Below are 16108 nucleotides of genomic sequence, written 5' to 3'. Positions count from 1 at the left end.
CTGACGTTTTGGGTCCTGCTCCTCTGATGCTGCTTGGCCTGCTGTGTTCATCCAGCTCTACAGCTTGTTATCTCAGACTGCTGGAAGATCTGTTTGTGTATTTTTCTTACAGTGTTCAGCTCTTTCATGGAAATCATACAACAAGCCCAGCTGATTCAACAGCAGCAATGTCTAGTGACACAACATCATCTGTATTCAATTTGTCTTCAACTGTAATGGGAACTAATAACTTTACAACAACAGCGGCCAATAACATCAACTACACTGTCTCTCAAGCTGACATACTTCTACTACACTACACTTGAAAAGTGAAAACAGCTTTAACTGTTCATCAGAAAAGTTAACTGTCGGCATGCTGACGGATGCACCAGATATCAGTGACCTGACCCAAAAGAATGAGGTGGCTAATAATGATACATGCAGTGATCTACAAACAGCAAATGAAACAGAGATCTAGGTTATCACACCTGTTGAAAGGCCTACAAGTACCAGTAGTCATATTACAAAATCTGTGAATGCCAGTGTCGGCTCCGTTCTAACTGAGTCAAATGGAAATGACATTGAAGTGAGCCCTACTGTCAAAATTACAGCAATCCTACAGCAAACAGAGATCTCTGCGAAAATGTCTTCAACTGCCAAAGACACCACATGTGAGATCACAGCTGAATCAACTGGTGTGTCTCCTACAACATCTGCTGGACAGAAGGAATCAAAAGATGCAACCAGCAATGGGCCAACTGGACAATCCCCAGAATCTACAACTCTGCCAATGCAACCAACTTTCAAGACCATGTCGACTTCCGTGACATCCAGTGGCTCTGGAGTGACATCCACTGTCATCATGCCCCTGTCCACCAGCCACACAAGACCCACCATCACCACCATGACAGCAACAGTCTCAAGAAACACCACAATCAACAAAGCAACCACTTCATTTTCTGTGCAGCACATCAAAGGGAATTTAGTCAATACCAAAAGGACAGTGAATGGGAGGCCAGTTTCTAATCAAAATGAAACGAGAACTGACCCTCTTGTTGTAGGACTGATCACAGCTTTTTTTATAATTATTGGAATTGTTTCAATGCTTGATTTCTGGAGGACTGTCAACGAAACAGCCAATCAGAGTTCTGGCACCTTCATGAGCTCCCAATAGATGACATGATGGAACAGGATACTACTTTGTCTTTCTATGGCTGCTGGAAGTCTGCTGCTTCTAACAAACTCACAACTTGCACAATGTTGCAACTGCTGTGTTTTGAAGTATTGTTAGCTGCCATGCTAAGGATTTTGTTTTTACAGTTTTTCTTTTATGTGAGCCAAATTTGCATTTAAACGTGTCTTTGCTGTGTTTCACTTTAAAACCCCATTTGAGGAATGGCTAGGATTGAACATTGGTCAAAATTGAGATTTATTCCCTGCTCAAAATATTTCCCTTTTATATCCACAGAGCTTTTAACTACACCTATTTATTCAACCAAACCTGTAAGTCTGCAACTTTTTTAAACCATTAGGAGACCAAATACGATTTTTCCTCCATGTCTAAACTTTTGATGTTGTAGTTGTACAACCAGGTGGCAAAGGAACAAGGGTCTAGGATTTGCATTATCAACTATCAGGGTGGTCCTGAACATTTACTATAAATGCTTTGTATCTGTTCTAGTCAACTTAATATGTCGTATTATTAAATTGTACCTTATAGGTAGCACGTTTGAGTTGATTTGAACTCTTATTCTACCAAAATCTTTCTATCATTTAGCAGAGCAAGTTCAGTGAGCCAGATGGCCTACTCCTGCTCCTATTTCTTATGTAACCTTCTACCTGCTTCTCATAAAAGGTTAATGAATCAAATGCTTTGTTGACTGCTGGAATCACACAAGGATAACATCACTTCCCAGATTTCCGTCACATCACAAATTCAGCCAAAATGCTATGCTACTGGCTTGGGAAGCAAAATAGCTAGATCATAATGCAACTTCCTAATCCAGGTTAAAGCTCTTTTCATTGTTTCTAATATAACAACTTCACGACATTACCTATCTGCAATGTCTGAGTGACACAGGAGACAAGAAACATTTTGTATGCTTCCCCATAGGTTTGAAAAAACATATTTATTTAAAAATGTGTAATTTCTATTATATAAAATGTGAGGTACTGGGCTTGGCAGCTTTATTCAAACATGATTTATATGAACATATGTAGTACGAGCAAGAGTAGGCCATTTGGCTCCTCTAGCCTGCTCCATCATTCAACAAGATCAAGGCTGTTATGACTGCGGCCTCAATTCCACATTCCTGCCTACCCCGATAACCATCAAACTCCCATTGAAAATTGAAATAATTAAAATTGTTTTTCATGCAAAGAAGATTGTAGGAAATAAACGACTTCCAATTCTCTGGAAATGTTACAGTTCCTTTTGAAATATCCATCACCAATTCAGTTCCCCTTCCAAACATGATTCCTGTCCTTTTATTTTAAATTAGCCTGTATAAATGTCAACATTCTTCAATTGTCTGAATCTATTATTCTGAATTTCTACATAAAATATAACTTAACGTCTTCTATATATAGAAAATTGCTGATCGTTGGCTGTTGGAAACAGTTTCCTATTTATGCCAGAAAAATCTTTCATCAGTGAGACTTTTATTAATAATTCTCCTGTTCCAATGATGAAATTGCTTGGTACATCTCAAAAAATCTAAATATTTCCCCATTCCTTTTACCCCTTCTTGAAACCACTCTTTTCAGTTTGAAATTTACCTTTCAGTAAACCTACTCAAAGAATACCTGGTGTTTTACTTCTAGACAAGGAACTTCAGGGATTTTCTACTACTATACAACCACGACACATAAACATGCCTCATTTGACCAGACTACAACCTCACACATAAACTACATGAGGCAAAGAGAGAATGGGGTTTATGTTATCATTGAAATCTCGGATACAAGATGGAAACACTAAGAAAAACTAATAATTTCAGCTCTTAACACTAAACTGAAAATGGCAGTTTATTTATTCCCTAATTATGCAGAATCCTGAAAATAACTGATGATATTCCTGAAAACCTGAATGAATAGTTTCAATCTCATGCATTTCTGATTTAATTTATACAATGAAGCTCCCTCTGTTAGCCATTCCTGACACTGTTTTTGGAGGCGATTAATAAGTTTTCAATTCAAAGTTATTTTGTACTCACCCTTTTGAAACACCAGCTCTGTCATTTACAATTTTGACTTCTTTAACTGTTCCATACTGGGCAAAAAATTTTCTTAGGTCATTTTCATTTGTCTGTGGGGGTGAAAAACAGCCACCTGAAACACAAATATTCTTGTACCTACAAATTTCTATTTAGTCGTAATTATTTTTACTAATGAATTAGAATATATAAAAAACCAACTTTAAAATCGATCCCTCCTACAAAAATCCGATTGGGAATGACTGTTCCAAATCTTGGGGCACTGGTTGGATTGTTATTGTTCAGCGGCACTGGAGAAACTGGGTTTGGTGATGGAGATGAAGAATCCATCTGTGGCAGATTAGAACTTTGCTGCTGTAAAAGAAAAAGGATTCCTTTATAAGCCCATAAACAAACCAGAACTATAATAAATGCCATTACTGACAAAATCAGTTCCTAGAACAATGTACTGCAAATCTGTAGTCACATTCCAGACTTTAGTTTCATTAGTTTTATAATGGCTGTTAGGGTGGAATCAACCAAAGCTGTTTTCAAATCCAAATTTTAAATGCTGTTTCAAAAGCCATAGTCAAACGACGTTACATTTCATATTTTATTTTGAGATTGTTAAATCCTATTTTCTTTCTTCCATACACCAAATCACGTGCCTTCTCCCAAGTTGGCAAATAATACAATGTCAGTTTATTTTCCTTTGTGATCTACTAATAGATTCACGGTTGTAACATGTTGTGTCTGAAATCTCCCACCAAGCCAAAGCACAAAAGGTCCCCAGAGACACTTTCTCATGATGACGAATGTAAATTCAGGAAGCCATGAAACTGAAAATTTCCAAATTAATTTATTATAAAACCTGCAGCAAAAATGAAGTTAGTTTCTTGGCGTCAACTTTCAATTCCACCCTTTAAGAACACAAGAAACATAAATAAGAAAAGGTTGTGAGTTTCATCATTGGTCATCTTCTGGTAGGCTATTCTTTCATCTTACCTCTGAATAGTATTTTGAAGCCAGAGCTGCTTCCTTGTCTCTACTAATCTAGTCAACAGGCGGTTCTAAACAGTTACTATCATTCAAATATATATAAATTTTGGTTTTAAATATACTTTTCATAATTTATGCCTTCAGTTCTATTTTCTGAGATTACATTGCAACAATCCTTAATTTTTGAAGAAGAATTTTTAAAAAAGTTCTTTTAGGTATTTTACAAGGTCACTATGAATGTTCCTATAAAACTAACAATGTCACATTCAATAATCACATGCATCGGAACTACAAATATAGGAGATAAATATTTTGGCTATTCTATAATGTGCATTTTGTTCTATGAACTTCAGCCAATTAATTCGACTTCATAAAGAAAAAAAGATACAACTTTGAAAGATGATAAACTAAGAAATTATTTTTCAACTGCTGTGAAAAATCTAGTGAAAATTTTACAAAATCAATAGTTTACTTACAGTTGTACATATAACTGCATGAAAATAAACATATCCATAAGGCATCTGATCCTCCACGTCAGTACATAACTCTAAACTAAATAAATAAGCTATAGCACCATTAATCAACCACTTTGCCGCATCTACTTTTGCGCAAATCTACTACTCTGACCCCACTACTTTTTTTCCAAGTATTCCTATTCCAATCTGTGAAGTCCTGATGCAATTGCCAAAATAATAGCAATGTGGATTAGAATGGACTCTTGATTCAGAGCCTCCAACATTGTGCTCTTTTGCTAGCTGTTGGGAGGAGAAAGTGCATATCTAGGCTTCACTGATTTCCCTTTACAATTTACTTAACATTTCTCTCTTCCTCTCAGTAGAGAGGATCAGTATCTCTGTGATTCAAATTTGAATATTATGAATGATAAAGAATTATAGCTGCGGAAGTATGAAGAATGGCCACTGCAACCTTTAGGGTCATTTCACTTGGAGGTGTTGGGCAAGCATGAAGTGCGCCGCTATCTACTTCTGCAGCACTGGAATGCAGAAATTTACTTAATAGTGTAGTGTTTATAAAACCCATAGTAAATTTTCAGAGTCAACATTAATTTCATTGCGCAGATAACAGAATTGGCTGATTATTGCAACTGATTTTTTTCTTTAAAACTTGACTTGCTAATGAAATACATCCCTTTTATATAGCCAATGTGAATCACACAATGCTCTTGAATCAATAAGGATTGTTGTTGCACCTTTGCAAAATAGCCAGTTGTTCTGACACCAACCAGAGATCCTGCTGATGCAGATGCAACAAAAGAGCGACTGGATGGAGGAGGAGGAAGAGCACAGGCTCCAGCCATGTCAAAAAGCATAGCTTTGCTGATATCAGTAGGTATAATAACCCAATGAAGGCAAATAAAGTGGCCAGTAACTCTCCATAACTGCTGAATGCATTGCATATGCACATCAGTTTAGCTCAAGTGTTCCTGAGATACAAAAAGCTCGTAATGTGCATCTGATGCCTTCTTTTTTGCCAAAAATCACATGACACCAGGTTACAGCCCAACAGATTTATTTGAAAACACAAGCTTTCAGAGTCTTAGATAGTAGGAACTGCAGATGCTGGAGAATCCGAGACAACAAGGTGCAGAGCTGGATGAACACAGCAGGCCAAGCAGCATCATAGGAGCAGAAAGGCTGACGTTTCGGGCCTAGACCCTTCATCAGAAATGGGGGAGGGGAAGGGGGTTCTGAAATAAATAGAGAGAGAGTGGGAGGCGGATAGAAGATGGATAGAGGAGAGGACAGGTGGAGAGGAAACAAACAGGTCGAAGAGGCAGGGATGGAGCCAGTAAAGGTGAGTGCAGGTGGGGAGTTAGGGAGGGGATAGGTCAGTCCAGGGAAGACCGACAGGTCAAGGGGGCGGGATGAGGTTAATCTCCCCTCCCCCTACCGCATCCCAAAACCAGTCCAGCTCGTCCCCGCCTCCCTAACCTGTTCTTCCTCCCACCTATCCTCTCCTCCCACCTCAAGCCACACCCCCATCTCCTACCTACTAACCTCATCCCGTCCCCTTGACCTGTCCGTCCTCCCTGGACTGACCGATCCCCTCCCTAACTCCCCACCTACACTCACCTTTACTGGCTCCATCCCCGCCTCTTCGACCCGTTTGTTTTGTCTCCACCTACCCTCTCCTCTATCCATCTTCTATCCGCCTCCCACTCTCTCCCTATTTATTTCAGAACCCCCTTCCCCTCCCCCATTTCTGATGAAGGGTCTAGGCCCGAAACATCAGCCTTTCTGCTCCTATGATGCTGCTTGGCCTGCTGTGTTCGTCCAGCTCTGCACCTTGTTCTTTCAGAGTCTTACTCCTTTTTCAGGTGTTAGTGAGAGAGGTACTATCAGACACAGAATTTAAAAGTAAAAGATCAATGGGTCAAAGCACTGATTGAGGATGTGTCAAACAAGCCTAAGATGCTGTTAAATCTTTAATCAGTTAGAAGGTTTTAACTGATTAATATGTATATGTAAATCCCCGAATTCCCTTGAAGTCACTGTCCTGAGAGAACTAAAGATTTTATCAGTGTAAAGAAGAGGTGACATTTTAGTTCAGACAATGCATGTGAGGCCTTGTTTGGAATCTGCATGTGTTCTGGTTTGGAGTCAGACTGGTTTCATTCCTAAAGTAGGAATTTATAAAATGCCACACTGACTGACTATCTATAAATTGTGTGCTTTTTAAACAAAACAGAATGTACCTGCAAATCTGCAAATTCAACCCATAGATTCACATTTGCTTGTGTGTGAGGGAGAGTGAGACAATGCGTGTGCGCCTGTGCGTGTGTGGGGTACAGAGGGTGTATATGTGTGAGAGAGACAGTGTGTACATGAAAGAGGATCTGTGTGAGACTGTGTGTGTGTGTGAGAGAGAGGATCTGTGTGAATGTGTGCATGTGTGACAGAGTGTACTTGTGTAAGTGAGTGTGTGTATGTATGCGGGTGTGTGTGCGCGTGTGAGAGAGAAAGAGAGCATGTGTGTGGGAGAGCAAGAAAGTGTGTGTCGGGGAGACAGAGTCTGTATGTATTGGGGGGGGGGAAGAGAGAGAGAGTGTGTGTGCATGTGTGTGTGTGAGAGAGACAGACAATGTGTGTATGAGACAGGATCTGTGTGAGTGTGTCTGTATGTATGCGGGTGCATGTGTGTGACAGAGACAGAGTGTGTGTGTGTATGGGGGGGATGAGAGAGAGAGAATGTGTGCTTGAGAGACAGTGCGTGTCATGAAAGAGGATCTGTGATTGTGTGTGTGTGTGTGTGTGCACGTGCGCGCATGCGTGCGTGTGTGTCTCTGTAAGAGTGTATAGTGTAGTGGGGTCACTAGTAGTGCGACATGAACCTAAGATCCTGGTTCAGGCTGTCCTCGTGGGTATTGAACTTGGCTATCAACCTCTGCTTGGCATCTCTGCCTTGTTGTGTATTCCCGAAGTATGCTTTGGAGGATGTTTACCCAAAGATCTGAAGGCTGAATGTCCTTGACCGTTGAAGTGTTCCCCCACTGGGAGGGAACATTCCTGTCTGACGATTGTTGTGCGGTGTCTATTCATCCGTTGTCATAGCGTCTGCATGGTTTTGCCAATATACCATGCCTTGGGGCAACCTTGCTTGCAGCATATGAGATAGACAATGTTGACCAAGTCACATGAGTATCTGCTGTGCACATGGTGAGTGGTGTTCCCACGTATGATGGTAGTGTCCATATTGAAGATCTGACACATCGTGCAGAGTTGCCATGACAGGGTTGGATAATGTTGGGGTCGATGTTGTCCTGACAGCTGGGTAGTTTCCTGCAAACAATGGTCTGTTTAAGGTTTGGCAGTTGTTTGAGGGTGAGAAGTGGAGGCGTGGGGAAGATCTTGGCGAGCTGCTCATCATCGTGATAATGTGTTGAAGGCTGTGAAGAACATGGCGTAGTTTCTCTGCTCCCAGGAAGTACTAGACAATGAAGGGTACTCATTTGGACATATCCTATGTCTGTCTTCTGAGGAGGTCATTATGGTTTTTTGCTGTAGCACGTCAGAACTGGCGATTGATGAGTTGAGCATCGTATTCTGCTCCTTCGAGGTCATCCTTCAACGTCTTCAGGTGTCTGTCTCATTCCTCCTTATCCGGACAGATCCTGTGTATGCGTAGGGCTTGTCCGTAGCGGATGGCTGTTTTAAAATGTTTATGATGGAAGCAAGAAAATGCAGCATCGTGAGGTTATCTGTGGGCTTGCAGTACAGTGAGGTACAGAGGTGTCCATCCTTGATGGAGACGCGTGTCCAAGAATGAGACTGATTCTAAAGAGTAATCCATGGTAAGTCTGATGGTGGGATGAAACTTGTCAATATTGCTCCGTAGTTGCTTCAATGATTCCTTGCCATGAGTCCAAAGGAAGAAAATGTTGTCAATGTATCTGCTCTTAGTGTTGGTTGAAGGTTCTGTGCAGCAAAGAAGTCTTGGCATATTGGGGAGCAAATCTGGTGCCCACGGCCGTTCTGTGCGTCTGGATGAAGAACTGGTTGTCGAAGGTGAAGATGTTGTGGTTGCGGATGAAGCGGATGAGTTGTAGGATGGCATCTAGAAACTGGCAGTTGGTGGTATTGAGTACTGAGGCAGCTGGGAGAACTGGCTGATAGATATAAAAAGGACATTCAGAAGGTCTCCTTAGTCCAGGGACTGTCTTTGAGCTGGCTGGTCACAGCCCATATGCAGTGCACATTTTAACAAAGAATGACTAGGTGACAGGACACTGGCCTCTGTGCAGATATTTCAGTATGAAAGCACAAAATGTCATTAGAAATATAGACCATATGCTGCTTCAGTGCTTCTCACATGACAAGATGGCAATAAATGACCAAAAGTCTTCACCATGTACAACCTGGCATGCCACAAGAACTGGGTAGTGGAACTCATGGAAGCAGTATTACCTTTTAGGGACAGAAAAATCACAGCGCCAGAACCAATTGTAGGCAATTCCTAAATCTGAATTTGTGTTCCTTCTTTAGTTTAGGATTTCTCTGCCAATGACACATTAAATCTCCATTCCTCCTCCAGAGATATCACAAAAGCAAAGAAAGATGTGCCAGAACTCAACTTATAGAATTACAGAATCCCTACAGTGTGGAGGCAGGCTATTTGACCCATCGGGGCCACAATAACCCTCCGAAGAGCATCCCACACAGACCCACCCTACCCTATCCCTACAAACCCTGCATTTCCCATCGCTAATCCACCTAGCCTGCACATCCTTGGACACTATTGGGAATTTGGCATGGCCAATCCACCCAACCTGCTGGAGGAAACCCAGACATAGGGAGAATATTTCGTAAATTTGGTCATACTGTTTATTTGCCTTCTCTCTCTTTCCATCAACTTCAAAGATTTAGCCTCAGAAAATAAACAGGTATTTTGTGGTTATTGCAACAGTTGGCTCACCGAGGACAAAGTAAGAAAAGTGAGGAGTTTCTGAGCCTTACTGAAAGTTTAAGGCTCCACAATGAGCGAGAGTTGAGCCCCTGTGCCATTTCTAATAGATCATAGGGGCTGCTTCCTTGCCTTTCCCTACAGTTAATGTGCCCTAAAGCTTTACAAGCAGTTGTTTCACTCTAATGAAAAGATGTCTATGCCATTTGTGGATTATTAGTAATTACCAATTAATTAAAGATACAGAAGAATTTTACAAACCCAGTGTAACACTGGTGCAGTAAGCAATATGTAAGGTGACAAGTGAAAATTAAAATTTATGACAGATTACCATCTCGAAATGGGGAAAAGTTTGTGAACCATTCATGAAATTTGAAAATGTCTAAATGATCATGCTGCAGCGTTCTTTCACATTTAATTTCAATTTTTTCAATTTAATTTGATTACAACGTACACCAAGAAAAACACAGCTTTATCACTTTTGTACAACCTGTTCCATACAAAAATTTTTACATTCATTATTTTAAAATATCTAAATTTACATCTTTCACATTTTCCCTAGCTCGACAGTTTGTTTTGCTCTAGCATTCACCTAATGTCCCATGGCAACAAATTTAGAAAACCAGCTGAACCACGAGAAGCTCTTACCTGCACTCCCAAGAACCATGCATAGTTTAATTCCAAAGCTTCAACAAGTGAATCCATGATTTTCCGTTTTACAACGAATTTAAGCATCTCAAATTTTGAACTATCCACATTTAGTTAAAGAAGAAAAACAACTCGGTTTTTAAAAAATCCATCCGCTCCATTAATAACAACGCAATTGGTAATGCTGCCTGAACTGGTCAAACTATCCATAAAAAGACATCTACAATCTTGCTTGTGTATTTGTTACCCAGGAGGGTGAAACTTATTCAAACAATAATCCCCGTCTTGGTGCCCCCGCCCCCACAGCGGCGCAAGCGCCAGTCCGGCAGCCGTTACCCCTGTGCACGCGGTTGCCACCAGCTTCTCATCTCCCCCCCGCTAACGGCAACGACGCTTGGGTGTACCTACAGCGACTATAGTTTTTTTTTCAAATTAATAAATCACAAAAAAACAACATAAGCAACAAAAATAAATCTGTTATTTCCAATTATGAATTTGGGGCTCCGAACAGAAAGCGGCGCAGCGAATCTCGTTTGACCCATCCCAGTCTATTAAAAAATCGCTCACCCTTTCTTTGTAAATGAAATAATTTTTTCAATACCGGTTTATTACACAAGTAGTCCGGCCACGCCGATTTACAGCCCGTGGCAACCCGCTTAATCTCCGTGGGGATCGGACCAAACTGGTGAGAACTGGAACCAATGCGCCCGCGCAACGGCTTTTGGCGGGAATCTGCGGAAAAGGCGACGCTCACAAACTCCCACATGAACAAATAAACCAACACAAAAAATCCCCAAACACCATGGAGATGCCAATGTCGAACCTACTTAGTACGGCCGTTACAAATTAAAACCTACCATAAACATCGCCGGCAATGTAAGTTATCAAATTATACTGTACCATTCCTTCTCCCCCACCCCTCACCGCACCATCATCAAATACATCACCAAACAACTGGGATTGTGGAAAAGTACGGAATCTATTCAAAAACAGATCCGTTCAAATTGTCACGCACTTCAATCTTGTTTACAAATGTGTTCGTACTCAGACCGCGCGAACGCTGGCTAAATTTCGCACCTCCGTTCCCGCAAATTAAGACCGGGAGCACGTGATCTCGTCAAATAACACCAAATTCAAAAAGAAACACACCGAAAACGAAATCCTCGCCTAAAATCTCGGTCGCCGTGATGGCTCCGTTCACACTGGCGTCGTGATTATGCGGCGGCGTGGCCATGTTTTGCCAGCACACCTTCCAAGCTTCGCCCACCTCCCAGAACACAAGTTGCAATTGTTGAGGTCTCTGTCTCTCCCAGATGTATTGATAATTTACATTAAAATATCTGAGTGAAGGAATCAGCCGGCGCTTAGCTGCGATCGCAATCCCATTAGAATCGGACTGGTGGTTGTGGCAGACAAGCCCTCTTCCCCAAGTGTGAGGAAAACAACTTCACGGCGACCCTTCCTACCCCCCACCTCCCATCCAGCTTCACTCCAGCTGTGGCGACGCTGCCCAGGCCACTCACCGCTCCTTCGGTGTCCATCTACACGAATACGTTGGTTTCGGGGGGGAGGTATCACAAAATTTTACTCAACCCTCAAAATAAAAGCCCGTTGGTTCTGCACTTAGGTTTGTGGGCAACTGGCAGCACCTTAAATTACCGGGTCATACCACATCGAGTCAGTGACCGGGGCGGCCAAACCCCCACTGGCTCCACTCACAAATCAAGCCAATCAAATCCCAGGGCCACCGCGTCCGCCTCAAATATCATTAAATATTCAGTGCAAGGGACCGCTTATTTGTTTCCGAAGTAACGAGAGACCTTGCATTCAAGCAAGAATAAAAAATGTGTGATTTGTAATTTTCATTTTAGACAGCTTTACTTTCCTGAAGACACCACGCAACTGTTGTTGTTGTCAATCATCTTTCAGTTACTTCTGTGCCCGTACAGTTAGCGAGGTCAATCATGGACTTTAATTTGCGCTAGTAAGTTGGATTTGGGTTTTTGTCATAACGGTCGTGTTGAGAAACAATGCGCACGACGACCCGAAACTACTAACTGCAGCATGCATGGAGGGCTCGGTAGTAGTTAAAGGGGGCGGGGGTTGCTGTTTCGCCCATTGGAAAGGGTGTGAGGCCGAACTTTTACTCCCACACCACCATTCGTGCGGCTTTGACCTCCCTTGCCCAGCATTCCTCTGAAGTATCAGTTGACGGATTAACGCTTCAGTAGAAAATTGAAACGACGTCTTACTTCTAACGTGTCAAACTGTTTGAAAGCACTTTTATAATACATCTTGCTTTTTAAAATTATTGAACGGTAGCATGCATCCGACTGGCCCAAACCGTACTTGTCTGCCTATTTAATTTAAGTTGTGTTTCTAAACGCAAAATGCAATATTTGATCGTACTGCCACCTACGCATACATGAATAATCAATCGCTTAGCAAATTCATGATCATTTCGTAGACAGAAAAAAACAAGTGAATGTGGAGATGTAAAGTATATTTCATTCAATTTTATCCGTTCAAACTAAATGCTTGTAACATTTCTTTCATAAGGAATTGTGAATTAGCACCCTATGGGTCAAAATACACATAAACACTCAAAATACTTTGTTTGCTTTGGAGGGAATTGGATAAAGGATATACATCTCTCTATCCTTTATCAATGTTATCAATCCTATTTTTGAACATTTTCAAGCAAGCAATGATTAAGTAAACATTTCAGAAATGTCTAATAGCTTTAAACAAATTTTGAATGGACTTTTGAATGGCCATGCATAGATTATTTATTTAAAGAAACTGTAGTCCTAATAATTAAGTTATTATGTACCCTAAAATGTGCTGATTAGGAGAGAATTATTTGACTCACTCATGGGATGTGGAGGTGATGAGTCACTTTAAAAAAAAACGTACTGCTGTTCATATGGCACAGGAACAGTACTGTTGGGCAAGTTAGGACAGTGTGTGACTTGGAGATAAACTTTCAGGTGAAATGTTCCCATTCACCTGCTATTCCTGTTCTTTTAGGTGAACATAAGAAATAGGAACAGAAATAGCTCATATGGGCATTGAGTCGTCCATGCTATTTAAGTGATATTCAAACCCAACACCGCTTTTCCAATGCTCCCCATATCTTTTGATTCCCTGGAAGACCAGAAGCCCATCTATCTCAGTTTTAAATATATTAATAGCAGAGTATTCGCATACAGTTATTGTAGAGAATTTCAAAGATTTGGAACCCTTTGCATAAATTTTTCCTCATCTGTCTTAAATTATCAATCCCTTTTCCAGAGATGGTGCCTTGTGTTCCAGACTCCGCAGCCAGGGGGAAATAACCTCGTAGAGGTTACCCTAATAAGTCTCTTCAGAACTGTAATGTTTCAGGCCCAATATAACCCTTCTTCAGAACAGAAAAGAGATTGAAATGTGTTGGGTTTTATGGTGTTGACAAAGGTAAGTGGCACAGAAGGGAATATCAGGGAAAGATTAGAGAACAAGGGAGAATGGAGATAAAAGGTGTTTCAACTTGCTTCGCTCACTGTAGGAAAGCCATCCCATCTTAGAACTAATCTGGTGAACTTTTAGTGTCCTATCTCTAAGGGACATATATCCTTCCCAAAAAATAAAAACCAAAACTGTTCACAGTACTCCAGATTTCAGAACAACACAGCCCCTTATTTTTAGCACAACCAAAGTAATCTGCTATCTGGTGGCATGCCAATACAGGCAAGGAGATATTAGAAATTTTAAAATTCTTTTTAAATTGATGCATTATTAAGATGGCTGCCAAGAGGATGAGGTGACCTTCACAACTTTCACACAGATTATCAAGCTTCTGGAAAATTCCAAGTGAATTATATGGTAGGGTGCAGTCCCTTGAAAGCATATGCTTAAACAACACTTGTGGAATTACACACTTGCTGTTATCAAAGTTTACTCCAAAACATGAAACAAGGGACTTCTAAATTCTATGTCTCCAAGTTTGCAATGTAACAGAAAAAAGGTAACAGGATGATTCATAAACAAAGATGAAAGGTCACCATTACTTGCTGTTAAATTTCAATAGCCAATAATCATACAACTGAACCGGTTCTCAAATGCTGAAATTCTTAATCACAAAAGTCAGAGCAAACCTGGCAGTCTGCAGAACACCAACAATACATCAGCTGTAGCAAAATGCTGCACCACAGTTGCCTTTCAAGAACCACAAGACTAAGATTTGTTTAATAAGCCCCGCCCCCCATCCTGAGTACAAAAGCTCTAAGATTACCTGTAAAGAAATTTGACCTCCTGATACAAGAGTCACCAGTGCCTACCAACATTTGGATTTATCAGGGGAAATGTGTAAATAAATAATTCTCTTGGTTTAAACTCACTCCAGCTGGCAACTTTTCTTTTTCAAGACTTAACCACACACATTACAAACATAATGATTTCAGTTTATCTCTGTTTATTCTGTCTAATAACACAGACATTTATTGCACTGTCCTTTCAAGGCATTCATTTCTAGGGATTCAATTTTCTAACCATTAGTCCAAAATAATTTTTAGCTCCTTGGGGTTTACTTCTATCATCTCCCTTTCGTAGCCTGGTAACATCTAACCCCAGGACTCTCCTTCATGGTCAGCATATTACTGGAGATTCATTTTTGAGTGCATGCTAGATCAAATCTTCCAGTTTCATTTTAACTCCTTGGGAATTTTGTACTTTCAATCCGATTGTAATTTTCCACCAGCATTGCAGTGTATTAAACCATATAGACTTTTAGCCTGTTCTGAATCTTGGCAGACGAACTGTCTGTGACTTATCAGGGATAACTTAGTCCCTTTCTCTCACAAAGCATATTTCCATGGCAATGTAAATCACACGAGCCTTCTATAACAGGTAGAAATGCTGTTTAGCTATCTTTGAGAGTCCTACTCTTTTGCACCTTGGAATTAAGTACAACCCAGCATTCTCAACACTTTGCTAAGAAATTGGAGACACACAGTCTATCAACTGTTAGCACACAGGCCATTGTCATTGTTTCTGCATGTAAATACCTTATAGCTTCGTATACCTTATATAGTGAAGCACACGGTCCCATTTAATCTCTATCAATCAAACTATCCAGGCTAGCTGTCTGGCTCTTTAGTGCAGGTCACATGACCACCTTTTTAATCTTAAATTAAATACTCAGTCTCAAAATACAACAACAATATAAACCTCATAATTGTAACATAGCAGATTATCTTCCAATAAAGCCAGCTTGGCATTTTCCTCCCTTGTTGCACGTCAGCTTTTAAATTTTAATCAACCCTCAAGGCATGCTATGATACACCTTGGAGAATGTGGAACTTGAAGTCAGGACTTCTGGACCAGAGGTAGAGACATTGCCATTGTGCCACAAGAACTCACTCATGCTAACTTTTTATGTTCCTTGAATATCAACATTTACAAATTTCAAGTTTTTTTTAAAAAACCTTTTTTATTCTTATTTCCAAAGTGAATAACCTCATGTTTCCCACATTATATTTCCTCTGCTATCTTGTTTTCTACTGACGTAGCCTTTCAATAACTCTTTGTAGCTCTTTGTGCCTTTTGATAGCATACATTTCCATCTAACTTTCTTTCATCAGCAAACTAACTCTCTGGCTCATGAAGTCATTTTAATAGAGTGTAACTAGCTATGGTCTCAGCACTGAAACTTGTAGCATTCCCCTAGTCGCTATTATTCCAATATTACACTACCCATGCCATAAAACAGTTGGTTTGGGCATGGAAGCAGGACTGGATATTCTTTTTTGAAAGTGTTTCAAATGGCAGGAGGACGGGTGTACCATCTTTGAGGGATGTCCTTTTCCCATCAAGGGAACACCCCAAAA

General features: G+C 40.6%; 1 protein-coding gene across 1 annotated transcript in view; it reads right to left on the bottom strand.

Moving 5' to 3' along the window:
- The window catches only part of LOC109921024 (protein boule-like), a 122620-nt gene extending 110669 nt beyond the window's left edge, over positions 1 to 11951 (bottom strand). Inside the window, exons 1-3 of the mRNA XM_048599214.1 lie at positions 11765 to 11951; positions 3396 to 3548; positions 3195 to 3286 (exon numbers count right to left, since the gene is read on the bottom strand). Of these exons, the coding sequence (XP_048455171.1) occupies positions 3195 to 3286; positions 3396 to 3548; positions 11765 to 11782 (263 nt within the window). The 5' untranslated portion in view covers positions 11783 to 11951. The remainder of the gene's footprint in view (positions 1 to 3194; positions 3287 to 3395; positions 3549 to 11764) is intronic.
- Positions 11952 to 16108: the final 4157 nt, after the last annotated feature.

The sequence above is a fragment of the Rhincodon typus genome, chromosome 7 (assembly GCF_021869965.1).
Source record: "Rhincodon typus isolate 14 chromosome 7, sRhiTyp1.1, whole genome shotgun sequence".
In the NCBI taxonomy this organism is placed as follows: Eukaryota; Metazoa; Chordata; class Chondrichthyes; order Orectolobiformes; family Rhincodontidae; genus Rhincodon; species Rhincodon typus.
The sequence above is the reverse complement of the archived record's forward strand: the minus strand, read 5'-3'. Positions and strand labels throughout refer to the sequence as shown.